At 42.7% G+C, this 13,464-nt stretch overlaps 1 protein-coding gene across 8 annotated transcripts in view; it reads left to right on the top strand.

The window, feature by feature from the left end:
- Positions 1-13,464, top strand: part of HHAT (hedgehog acyltransferase) — a 354,093-nt gene that overhangs the window by 81,349 nt on the left and 259,280 nt on the right. For all 8 annotated transcript variants that reach the window (XM_063725377.1, XM_054521192.2, XM_024251252.3 and 5 more), the window contains one exon: positions 9,253-9,424. In XM_063725377.1, coding sequence (XP_063581447.1) covers positions 9,253-9,424 — 172 coding nt within the window. The remainder of the gene's footprint in view (positions 1-9,252; positions 9,425-13,464) is intronic.

The raw sequence follows: 13,464 nt of genomic DNA, 5'->3' as shown, positions 1-13,464 counted from the left end.
CTCACTCTGTCACCCAGGTTGGAGTGCGATGGTGCAATCATAGCTCACTGTAGCTTTGGCTTCCCGAACTCAAGTGATCCTCCCACCTCAGCCTCCTGAGTAGCTAGGACTATAGGTATGTGTCACCACACCTGGCTAATTTTTTAAAAATACTTTTCTAGAGATGAGGTCTTGCTATGTTGCCCAGGCTGGTCTCAAACTCCTGGCCTCAAGTGATCCTCTTGCTTCGGCCTCCCAAAGTGCTGGGATTACAGGCACACACCATTGTGCCTGGCCATTCTAGCTTGTTTAATCCTCACAAGCTATGAGAGAGATACTGTCATGACCACTTTACAGACAGGGAAACAGAGGCAAAGAGAGGCTATTACAATGCAGACAGAGTGAAGGGAATCAAGACATGAGCCTTGTTGCGCTGACTTGGTGTGTGAGAAGAGTTAGAGAGGGATGGAGTGTGGCCTAGTGGACATGAAGGTCTGGAGGCTCAAGCAGGCTGGACCAAGTATCAGCCTTGGTGGCAGCAACACCTGCAGGCCCCACTTGCTGTTCTGGGAGAGCTCACTGGATGTCGCTGGCCTTGGTCTGGATGGCTAGGGGGTGGGAGTAATGTGGGTCTGATTAGGGAATGATTTGTTAGGAATAGGGGTATGGTCTGTGACCAGTATAAAGGAATACAACAACTGCCACAAGGCCTCCTGGACCCAAGCAGAGAGAAGCTAATAAGTTAGTGGCCCAGGTGGCCCAGTTGAATATCTGCCTCTGGGGAGGGCTTTTGTTTGGTGCTCACAAACATATGTATTATTCGTGTGTGAAGAAAAAGAACCTTTCATCTTTGAGAACTGTCATCTTTAATCATCAGAATATATTTGGAAGAAAGAGAAAGGCATAGCTATTCCTTTTTATGCAATTTGCATGAAATGAGGTTTTAAAATATAATGCATTTTGAAATGCACTTTGCAGATGAGTTAATGTGTATTTTTTAGTGATGCCTGAACTTCACAATTTCCATGGTGGCAGTTTCCAGTGGTCTAAAGGTTTGGCAGTCCCCTAGGTTTGAAATGTCTTAAATGAAATACTTTGCATGCAGGCAAGAGAGCCGCCCTGCACATTAGATGGGCTATATATGGTCTGTCTGTTCTTCCTGCTGGGATGACAAGGTACAAATTTTGGATTTTTTTTTTTTTTTTTGAGACAGAGTCTCGTTCTGTCGCCTAGGATGGAGTGCAGTGCTGCGATCTTGGCTCACTGCAACCTCCACCTCCCGGGTTCACGTCATTCTCCTGCCTCAGCCTCCCGAGTAGCTGGGACTACAGGTGCCCGCCACCAGGCCCAGCTAATTTTTTTGTATTTTTTAGTAGAGACGAGGTTTCACCGTGTTAGCCAGAATGGTCTTGATCTCCTGACCGCGTGATGCACCTGCCTTGGCCTCCCAAAGTGCTGGGATTACAGGCGTGAGCCACCATGCCCGGCTGGATTTTTTAAACAAAAGACCGTCAACTAGATTGCAGATGTAAATGGACTGTAATAATGATATGACTCTAAAGAAAGATGAAAAACCTTTTGTTATTTTTTTTTAAAGTAAAAGCAAATAGAATGAAAGTTGGATTGTTTTTCTTTTGCTGTGTTGTTTATTTGTAATTTTTTTTTTTTTTAAGATGGAGTCTTGCTCCATCACCCAGGCTAGAGTGCAGTGGCTCGATCTCAGCTCACTGCAACCTCCACCTCCCAGGTTCAAGCGATTCTCCTGCCTCAGCCTCCCGAGTAGCTGGGATTACAGGTGCATGCCACCACACATGGCTAATTTTTATATTTTTAGTAGAGACAGGGTTTGACCATGTTGGCCAGGCTGGTCTTGAACTCCTGACCTCAAGTGATCCGCCTGCCTTGGCCTCCCTAAGTGCTGGGATTACAGGCATGAGCCACCATGCCCGGCTTATTTGTGCAATTAATAAACATTTCTGTTGCTTGGAGCAAGGAGGCAGTTAGCACCAGAAAAGGAGTGTTGCAGAGAAAAGTCTAGCCCTTTTGGTCCTGTAGTGACATGTAATTATGCCTTATTAAACCTGGTAGGGAACTTTTAGCTTGTGAAAAGTAGGTAAGTCATTATTAGGAAGCCAATGCATGACAAAATGTACCTCATGATTTTTCTTAATTATAGATATTTGTGTCATTTTAGAATGCACATGTTTGAGGAGGGAAAGGACGCCTTTGAATTGACCTTGAAATGTGATTGCCTGGAGCTGAGAGGTGATTGGGTGTCAGCGGTATTTTCTTGATTATCTTGGGGGCTGTTGGTTCTGGCCTCCTCCTGGCTGCCTTCCAGTCCAGCTGCTATCTCTCCACTCCCTGGGATGGGGCTTCATACCAAATGCTGCTTGGAGGCCTGAGGTACAGTCCTGGCCTTCAGGGAACCTGAGCTTGGGGCAGGTTATGCTGAAGAGCCTGTAGGCCATATGCACAGTTGGCTTATACAGAAACTGTAGACATTTGCCTGTGTGAAGATTATCTGCTGTCAACACTGCTTTTGAGGCCATTACCACGTTCAGCTAGAAGACTTGCTTCTCTCCAGGAGTTTGAGCAGGTTGGGCACAGTGATTTACACCTGTAATCCTAGTGCTTTGGGAGGCTGAGGTAGGAGGATCACTTGAGGCCAGGAGTTCGAGACCAGCCTGGGCAACATGGTGAAACTCAGCTCTACAAAAAATAAAAAAAAATCAGCCAGGCGTGGTGGTACATGCCTGTAGTCCCAGCTACTGGGGAGGCTGAGGCAGGAGGATCGCTTGAGCCCAGGAGATCAAGGCTACCATGAGGTAGGGTCACATCTTTGCATTCTAGCCTGGGCAATAGAGTGACACCCTGTGTCATAAAGAAAAGAGTCTGGGTGCCAGGAAAGACCTGTCCATTTGTCTAGAGTGATTTTGCTGCCTCTACATGTCTTAACCTTGGTGTGAACTCCTCTAGCCTCTATAGACTAATGGATAGTATGTAGCTTAGTCCATTCAGACTGCTATAATAAAATACCATAAACTGGTTGGTTTCTAAGTGTCAGAAGTTTATTTCTCACAGTTCTAGAGGCTGGGAAGTCCAAGATCAAGACACTGGCAGATTTGATGTCTGGTAAGGGCCTGCTTCCTGGTTCACAGGATGGTACCTGTCACTGTGTGCTTCTGTGGTGGAAGGGGTCTAACTCTTCGGTGTCTCTTTTATAAGGGTGCTATTCCCAACCATGAAGAATGCCCTCATGACCTAATTACTTCCTAAAGGCACCATCTCTGAGTACCATTACCTTGGGGGTTAGGATTTCAACACAGGAATTTTTGGAGGGATGTAAACATTCAATTAATAACATTCTGCCCCTGTCCCCTGAAAATTAATGTCCTCCTTACATGCAAAATACACTCATTCCATCCTAATAGCTCTGATAGTATTAACTTGTTCCAGCACCAACTCAAGTGTCTGAAATCCAAAGTCTCATTTAAATATCATCTAAGTCAGATGTGTGTAATACTCAAGGTATGATTCGTCCTTACGCAAATTCCCCTTCAGCTGTGAGCCTGTGAAATCAAGCTCTGTACACCCAAATACGATGGTGAGACAGGCATAGGATGGACACTCCAATTCCAAAAGGTAGAAATTGGAAAGAAGAAAGGAGTAAAAGCTCGTGAGGAAGTCCAAAACCTTAAGGCTCAGGAATCATCATTTTTGGCTCATTACTCTGCCCTCCAGGCCCACTAGGGTGGAGGTTTCACCTTCCAGACACACTGGGGTGCCTTCTGGACACAAGGTGGCGGGGAGGGGGTTGTGCCTCCTGCAGATCACCCAGGCCAGAATCTTGAGCTGGAGCCTCTACTGGTCTGGGGTCATGAGAGCAGTGCCACCTCATGGCTCTGCTGGACCCTGCCTCTGTGCAGTTCTTTGTCTGGGCCCCATGGCTCTCTAGGCACTGTTAGAAATCTAAGTGGAGGCAGCCACACCCCCTCATAGCTTTGCTGGTTGCAGTGCCAACTACACTGCACTGGAGCCCACAGGAGCCACCCTTGGGGCAGCCAAGGAGTGGGGTGACGGGGAGTGGGGAGCAGAGCCCACAATGTGAGGCAGGACTGGGCAGTGACAGCCCCTCTTTTGCATCTGCAATTGCTCTGTCTCCCAGGCCTTTGCACTCTGGCCTGTGATGATGGTGGCAGCAAAGAGGGTCAAAATATTCACAACATTATAATGTTACTTTACTTTTTTTCTGACGGAAAAGAACCAATTTTAATTGTAAAACATAACTAAAATCTCACCATCCAAAGATTACCACTGTTGACATTTGGTGTATATCTTTCCAGCCTTTCATTATTTTATGCACATTGAACAAAAATAGTTTTCATGACTGAATTCCCTTTGTGATCGCTCTTCCATTGTCTTGGACAGGATGTCCTGGCTTCTGTTTAAACAGCTGACTAACCTTATCAGGTGGTTGTTTGGCCACATTCTCGATGTTCTCTCCTGAACAGGCTTTCTCATTCTTGATAGTATGGAATGGCTGAGAGTTTTCCAAATCTTTAAGTTCTGCTTCCCTTTTGATTAACAATTTTGTCTTTAAATCACTTTTCTCCTCTGCTGTTTTACTATAAACAGTCAAGAGGAGCCAAGTTGCACCTTCAGCACTTTGCTTAGAAATGGCTTTAGCTAAATATCCAATTTCATTACTCACAAATTCTGCCTTCCACAAAACACTAGGATATGAACACAATTCAGCCAAGTTCTTTGCTGGTTCATAACAGGATTGCTTTTCATTCAGTTTTCAATACCATGTTTCTCTTGTCTAAGAAATCTTCAAATTGGCCTTTACCATGCATATTTCCACCAACATTCTGTTCACTACTGCTTAGCTATTCTCTAAGAATATTGAGGCTTTCTCTACAGCTCTTCTCCTTTCCTTCTGAGCCCTCGCCAAAATTTCCCTTAAAGATCCATTTACAGCAATGTAGACTTCTTAAAGCATGCACCTCCAAACTCTTCCAGCTTCTATCCATTACCCCTTCCACACTACTTGCATATTTTTGGGTATTTACAGCAGCACTCCCACTCTTGGAAGTGATTTTCTGCCATAGTCCATTTGAGCCGCTGTAACAAAATACTATAAACTGGTTGGCTTATAAGCAACAAAAATGTATTGCTTACAGTCCTGGAGTCTGGGAATTCCATGATCAGTGAGCTGGCAGATTCGGTGTCTGGTGAGGGCCCGCTTCCTTGTTCATAGATTGGCACCTTCTCACTGTCTTCACATGGTAGAAGGAACTAGCTAACTCTCTGAGGTTTCCTTGATGACAGCACTAATCCTAATCGTGAAGGCTCTGCTCTCATGACCTAATCACTTCTCAAAGGCTCCACCTCCTACTACCATCTTCTTGGGGGTTAGGATTTCAACATATGAATTTTAGGGGAGGGGCACAAACATGCAGACCATAGCAGTGTGTTTGTAATCATGTCTTCTTTTGCTAGTGGTTATTAGGTCAAAACGAACTTGCTTTGGAGAGCTGGAAAAGGGTTGAGAATGAACCAAGAAGAACTCAGTACATAGCTGCAAAAAAAATCTAAGAGTGAAAGGGGAAGGAAAGGAGAAATAAAAATTAGTCTAGCATAAAACATGGAGAAGAATACTCACTCATAGAGGATGCTGGGCTTCCTGGCAGAAGTTCTGATGCCAGGCATTTGGAGAAGCAGGATGAAGAAACAGAGGGGTCTTGAGTACATTTACGTCACTAACAGAGAGGGCTCAAATATTCACAATATTGTAAGGTCACATTACTTTTTCTCTGATTTAAAAAAGAACCAATTTGGCTGGGCGCGATGGCTCACACCTGTAATCCCAGTGCTTTGGGAGGCCGAGGTGGGCGGATCACTGGAGGTCAGGAGTTTGAGACCAGCCTGGCCAATGTGGAGAAACCCCGTCTCTACCACAAATACAAAAAATAGCCAGGTGTGGTGGTACGTGCCTGTAATTCCAGCTACTTGGGAGGCTAAGGCACAGGAATCGCTTGAACCCAGGAGGCAGAGGTTGGGGTGAGCTGAGATTGTGCCACTGCACTCCAGCCTGGGTGACAGAGTGAAACTGTGTCTTAAAAAAAATTTTTTTTTAATTGTCAAAAATAACTAAACTCTCACCATCCAAAGATGACACTTTTGACATTTGGTGTATATCTTTCCAGCTTTGGATTATTTTATGCACATTGAATAAAAATAGTTTTCATGATTGTATAATATTGAGGTACACACATGCATTTAACCAACACCCTAGTGTTGGACATTTGGGTTATTTCCTTTTAACTTCTCATCTATTAACACAAACATGAATGATCTGGCAGGTAGGTGTTTCTTCACTGAGGATTTACTGATTGACTGGCTTGTAACAGATCTGCTGCCATAGACTTCATAGGGTCTCTCAGAGCATGCATGCTTGAGGTAAGGATTCAAATGAAAACCATCCTCAGTTTATGCCCAGAAAGGGGTCTGCTTGGGGTCACTAGTGCATCTGTAATTGCAGTTAGGTGTGATCAATACAAGTCTGCAAATATCCAAGGATACCCAATCTTCCTTCTTGGAGAACTCAAGTTCTGCTTCCTGTCAATACTAACCAGATGAATTTTCCAAAGCAGTTACTGTTGTTTCTTAACAGTGCAGATTGGTATGGCTGCATAAAATATCTTCTTGAAGTGAACTGAGGGAAACAAAAGGCAGAAGGGAAATTCCTGTTGTACCAATTTTTTCCTTTTTTTTGAGACAGAGTCTCTCTCTCTCACCCAGGGTGGAGCGCAGTGGTACAGTCTCGGCTCATTGCAATTTCTGCCTCCCGGGTTAAAATGATTCTCCTGCCTCAGCCTCCTGGGTAGCTGGGATTACAGGTGTCTGCCACCACATTCAGCTAATTTTTGTATTTTTAATAGAGACAGGGTTTCACCGTGTCGGCCAGGCTGGTCTCGAACTCCTGACCTCAGGTAATCCACCTGCCTCCACCTCCCAAAGTACTGGGATTATAGATGTGAGCCACCGTCCTCGGCCTAATTTACATTTTAAAAGTCAAACCAACAAGCTTTCCTGGGCATAGTTAACCAAGCAGATGGCAAAAGGGAGAAAGCTGTTTGTGCAGATGATTGTAATGCCAATGAGCCGACCAAAATTTCTTAGCCTGGCTTCTTGTTGCGGGAGGACAGTTTGAGAGACTGGAAGAATATATGTTAGAAAATGGAATAAAAATAAATGCCCTGCTGTGTAGCTCTCTCTTCCTCGCTGGGGGCAGTGCCTGCCACTCTCCTGGCTGCGGTGGGTCCCAGGGCACCCTGATGATAGAGGAGAGAGAAGCTAAGGAGGTACCTCACGGAATGGGCCTTTGTGTCATGAGCCCTGATAGTCAAATGCTAAATCAAGCTCATTTCCTCTACTCGCTAATGTGTGCAGATGCAGCTTTGACATTTAGCATTAGTCTGTCCTCTGCATTTCAAGGGAGTTTTCAGTCTCATAAAATCTTGTCATTGTGAGATCCAGAAAACTTACTATTCTCTCTAGTTTTTCTGTATTTGTATTTGTTTAGTGGTATAAGGCTGAATGAAATTGAATTCACTTCAAATTTTCCAGCATGTTTACGAATTCTAGAATCTATGTGTTTTAAGTTATTGTGCATCTCTAAACAACAGGCAGTGAGATGAGACCACAGAACTGGGCTTTAAAAATTTTCATCTGTGTTGTCCACTGTATCGAGTATGCCCTCAGTAGCTTCTATCTGTATTTATGAATAATCAAAACATCCCTCTCTTGCCTTTGGTGTTTGGCTCTGAGCTGTCTCCTAACGCTGCCCTGTAGCTTGTTGTCTGGGATGCCACATGGGAAGGATGGGAAGACACACATGGAGGCGGTTAATGATAGATATTAACTGCCAAGTATCCAGTGCTTCTTGTATGCCAGTTACTGTACTTAGTACTTCACATACTTCATCATATTTAATCATCACAACAATGTTTTTTACTTTAGGAGGAAACCCAGACTCTGAAAGGTTAAGTAACTTGCTCAGGATCACACAGCTGTGTAGTTTGTGGTAGAATTTGATCTTCATCCTCTGACTCTAAAGTCCATTTTTTAAAGAAGAAAATTCCTTTTACAACAACATCAAAAAGAACAAAATATTTAGGACCAACTTTCATCAAAGAAGTACAAGACTTGTACACTGAACACTACACACATTGCTGAAAGAAATTTAAAGAAGACCTGATAAATGGAAAAACAGCCTGAGTTTATGGAGTGAAACTCAATATTGTTTTGATGGCAAAACTACCCAAAGTGACTTATTTTACTTTTGTTTTGTTTTGTTTTTTAGACAGAGTCTTGCTCTGTCGCCCAGCCTAGAGTACAGTGGTGTGATCTTGGCTCACCGTAACCTCCGCCTCCCAGGTTCAAGCAATTCTTCTGCCTCAGCCTCCTGAGTAGCTGGGATTACAGGCATGTGCCACACCATGCCCAGCTAATTTCTGTAGTTTTAGTAGAGATGGGGTTTCACCATATTGGCCAGGCTGGTCTCGAACTCCTGACCTCAGGTGATCCGCCCACCTGGGCCTCCCAAAGTCCTGGGATTATAGGTGTGAGCCACCATGCCCCACCTTATTTTACATTTTCTGAAGTCTGTATTCTTAACTGTTATGCTCTGCTGCCTGCTAAGCAAGAGACTTCTTCCGTATACTGTCTGCCATGTTTCAAAAAACAACTTGGGGTGAAATGACATGCCCACACATCATTTTCCCTTGCTCTCAGCCCATCTTTTTCTCTTTCTCTTCTACCAGTCCTGTGTCTCTTGTTGACTGGGACCTGCTTTTGCCAGCCTCAGACATGAGTAGGTGATGAAGGAATTCAGGCAGGGTGGCACCTGTAGCCCAAAGAAACTCCAAGTTCCCAGTGGGGAAAATAAACCGAGTGCTGCCCTCCCCGCTTGGGTTTTTCCAGGGCTGATGCTGGAGTGGAGGGATCAGTGCAGAACGTGTCTTTGGTTCTTGGCACTAGGCTAGCTTGTTGACCCCCATCCCCCATTCTTACTTTGAGACAGTGTTCAAGCTGAAATATGATTCTTCCATCCAAGAACATTGAGTGTTCCCAAGACAAACCAAACCAACCCTCTGTCAGCTGGCATAGCAATAATATTTGTGGGAAGTTTATGAAAAATCTTATCTAGGGGACTGTTTTAGAAATCAAGGCACTATCTAATGACCTCTTTTGTTTCCACTTTAGATGCAGCAGCAGGAGCATGACTCCCTGAAGGCCAGCCTGTGTGTCCTGGCCCTGGGGCTGGGCCGCCTTCTTTGCTGGTGGTGGCTGGCCGAGCTGATGGCTCACCTGATGTATGTGCACGCCATCTACAGCAGCATCCCCCTCCTGGAGACTGTCTCTTGTTGGACCTTAGGTAATTGTGGGAATCACCAACAGTGGGATGAGCTCCAATAGTCCAACAGTTAGCATCAGAGTGGGGCTGGAGTGGGGGTGAGCAGGGGTGCAGGTGCCTAGAGCAAACGCTTTTTATTTTTTAACCTACTCCTCTTGTGGCGAAGATTATGCATGTGAGCAGTGGTTGACGTAGCTGACGAAGTGAGGGCTGTTCTTGTAGTCTGGGAACCAAGAATGGTGGCATTCTCCTCTGTAATGGGATCCTACTGACCTTAGCTGGGTCCACATCTTCACAGTGTGGCCAATATTGTGTTTAGCAGTAGAAGGCAGGAGTTGCTGGGGGCAGCTTTGAGTTCATTCTAAGAGAGAATGCTCCAAGATTGAGTTGTTCCACAGTCCTCCTTGTTCTTTGTGCATAAGGTATTAAAGAATATGAGGCTGGGTGTGGTGGCTCATGCCTGTAATCCAAGCACTTTGGGAGGCTGAAGCAGGCAGATCACTTGAGGTCAGGAGTTTGAGAACAGCCTGGCCAAGATGGTGAATTCATGTCTCTACTAAAAATACAAAAATTAGCTGGGTGTGGTGAGAGACACCTGTAATCCCAGCTACTCGAGAGGCTGAGGCAGGAGAATCACTTGAATTTGGGAGGCGGAGGTTGCAGTAAGCCAAGATCATGCCACCACACTCCAGCCTGGGTGACAAAGCATGACTCTGTCTCAAAAAAAGAATGAGTTTCAGGATCACACAGCCATAGGTTTGAGTTTCAGCTTCACCAATGACTGGTGGGTAACCTTGGCAGTTTACTTAACCTCTCAGCTCCAGCACCCTCATCTGTAAAATAGGGAGACGTAGCTTTGTGGAATAATAGGAGGATATTAGGCAGTGCTGCACATTGAGGGTGTGCCTCGTACAGTGTCTGGGGGATAGAATAAATGGCGTGTTTGTATTTCCCTCTGTAGATCCCCTTTCCTTATCTACCCTTTCCTGTGTGTTTGCCAGGGAGGTGGTATGGAAGTCTTACTTCCTCAGCAGGGCTAGTCTCCAGTATAGGATTTGTCTGTGGAAAAACCACTGTTCTTTATTCCTCTGGCCAAAAGAGCCCACGCCCTTTTCTGATTAAAATCTCTTCACTTCCTTGTTCTCTCTCCTTTTGAGGACTCCCGCAGTGGCTGACTTCTGCCTGTGCTCTGACCTCCAGCCTGTAGCTCCAATAACTGTGTGATCCTCCAGGCAGATCAAGCTGTTCCCTGCTGAGGGCAAGAGTACAAGCCCGACTCCCTCTTTATCTGTTTAACATTTCATAGATCTTCTTAAACAAATCTTGATTGTTCTTGGTATCACATGTACTTAATCAGAATGCTTCCAAGGAAGAAACCTTTAAGATTGAAAAAATGCTAAGCTAGTTTAATGATAGTCTCTTTCTTCGAAACAAAATTTTTTATAGTTTGGAGTTGCTAATATTGTAAAGTTTTAATGATACAATTAGACAAACAGAATATGATTAAACGATAGCTTATACTAAGTCAGATCCCAGTTGTACGGGATACAAACTAAGGGACTGTTTCAGCTTGAGGGTTTTTAAACTAAAAGTAATGGAAGACACAACTCAAAATGGGGCTTAAACAATAAGGAAGTTATTCCATATAACAATGATACTTAAGATCAGCACTAGGGGTGGTAAATTTTGTGACTCTGATGTCACCAACACACCTTTTGTATGTCTACCATTCAGCTTAAGAACTAACCAGAATCGTAGAAGCCCTTAGTTTGTACTCCTAATCCCATCAGCCTCTATTACCCTCTCTGAAAAGATATCCTGAATATTGTATTTATCCTTTTCTTCGTTTTCGTTGTACTTTTACCACAGTTAAATCCTTAAAATTGCTTATGTTAACATCTCTTCATATGAATAGATTCATACTTGTTATGTATGTTCTGTGACTTGGTTTTCTTGTTTAACATTATGTTTTTGAGAAGCATTCATGTTAATACATGTAACTAGGTACCACTTATTTTCACCGCTGTATAGCATTCCAGTGTATCCATATACAAGAAGTTATTTGTCCATTCTACATATATGAGGACATTTGAGTTTTTTTTTACAGGGTTTTGCTATTCCATATAATGCCATTTCTGTGTCTCTTGGAGCTCATGTGTAAGGGTTTCCCTGTAGGGCCATAACTTTCAAACTCTTTGGCACATTACCCACAGTAAGAAACACATTTTGCATTATAGGTGTGTGCATGAGTGTATGCATGTCTGTGTGTGTGTGTAAACTCTCACAAAGCCATACTTTACCTTGAACCACCTGCAATGAATACTGACTGATATTTTCAGTTCCATATTATTCTATTTTAAAATATTGGAATATTTTAAAATATTCGAATCTCTGAATTGGGTGAGTCACTATCCAGTTTGTCAAACATTGCTCAAATATATATGTATTTTGAAATAAGTATTGTGGGTAGTATATTTGTTCAGATTTATAAGAAAAATTATTTTTTAATTTGGCTAAACCAATTTATGCTCTTCTCGGCAGTGTGTTTCCATTGCTTGAAATTCTCACCAACACTTGATACTACTCAAAGCAGTTTATAGATTTAATACAACCCCTATCAAAATACCAGTGACATTCTTCACAGAAATAGAAAAAAAAAACACCTAAAATTTGTGTGGAACCAAAAAAGATCCTGAATAGCCAAAGCAATCTGAGCAAAAAGAACAAAGCTGGAGTCAGAACACTGCCAGATCTCAAAATATACTACAAAGCTGTAGTAACCAAAACATCATGGTACTGGCATAAAAACAGGCACATAGATCAATATAAAAGAATAGAGAACCCAGAAATTCACATATCTTTTAATTTTGATAATCTGGTGGTGTGAATTTTATCTCATAGTTTTAATTTGCCTTTCCTTGGTTACTAATAAGTTTGAGCATCTTTTCATAGGCTTAAAGGACTTTGGTATATCATTTCTTAATTATTTTTGAGACAGTCCCACTCTGTCACCCAGGCTGAAGTACAGTGGGGTGATCTCAACTCACTGTAACCTCCACCTCCTGAGTTGAAGCAATTCTGTGCCTCAGCCTCCCAAGTAGCTGGGATTACAGGCATGCACCACCGTGCCCAGCTAATTTTTGTATTTTTAGTAGAGACAGGGTTTCACCATGTTGTCCAGGCTGGTCTTGAACTCCTGACCTCAAGTGATCCACCCACCTCGGCCTCCCAAATTGCTGGGATTACAGCTATGAGCCACTGTGCCTGGCCTGGCATATAATTTCTAATGAAATAACTGTTAACTTTTGCCCATTTTTCTAATGGGATTTCTGTCTTTTTCTTATAGATTCATAAAATTTATATTATTTAAAAAAAGTCATGTGTAGTTGCAAATATTGACATCTTTTGGTTTGTGGTTTGACTTCTAATGTTTTTATGTTGTTTTTTGACAACATAAAAGGCTTTATTTTAATGCAGTTGCATTTAGTCGTTTTTATTTATCATTTTTACTTTTTTGGGTCTTTCAAAAATGATTATCTCCTACTCCAAGATGATAAAAATATTCTCCATTTTCTTCTAAAGCTTTTAAAGTTAAAAATAAAATCTTTAGTTATTGTGTACATTTGCATCATAGACTGATAAAATATAAACCATCCAAAATAATTTTTTAAATTGACAAATAATAATTGTACATACTCATGGGGTACATAGTGATGTTTTGATACATACAATGTATGGTGATCAGATCAGGGTGATTAGCATATCCATCATCACAAATGGTTATCATTTCTTTGTGTTGGGAACATTCAGTATTTTCCTTCTAGCTATTTGAAACTATGTAATATATTATTAACTCTAGTTATCCTACTGTACTGTAGAATACTAGAACTTACTCCTTCTACGTACTGTAATTTTGTGTCTTTTAACAAATCTCTCCCTATCCCTCCCTTTCCAGCTTCTAGTATTTTCTCTTCTGTTTTTTCACTTCTGTGTGAACATTTATTATCTTCCACCTATGAGTGAGAACATGTGGTGTTAACTTTCTGTTTCTAGCTTATTTC

This window comes from Pongo abelii, chromosome 1 (genome assembly GCF_028885655.2).
Source record: "Pongo abelii isolate AG06213 chromosome 1, NHGRI_mPonAbe1-v2.0_pri, whole genome shotgun sequence".
NCBI classification, from domain to species: domain Eukaryota; kingdom Metazoa; phylum Chordata; class Mammalia; order Primates; family Hominidae; genus Pongo; species Pongo abelii.
The sequence above is the reverse complement of the archived record's forward strand: the minus strand, read 5'-3'. Positions and strand labels throughout refer to the sequence as shown.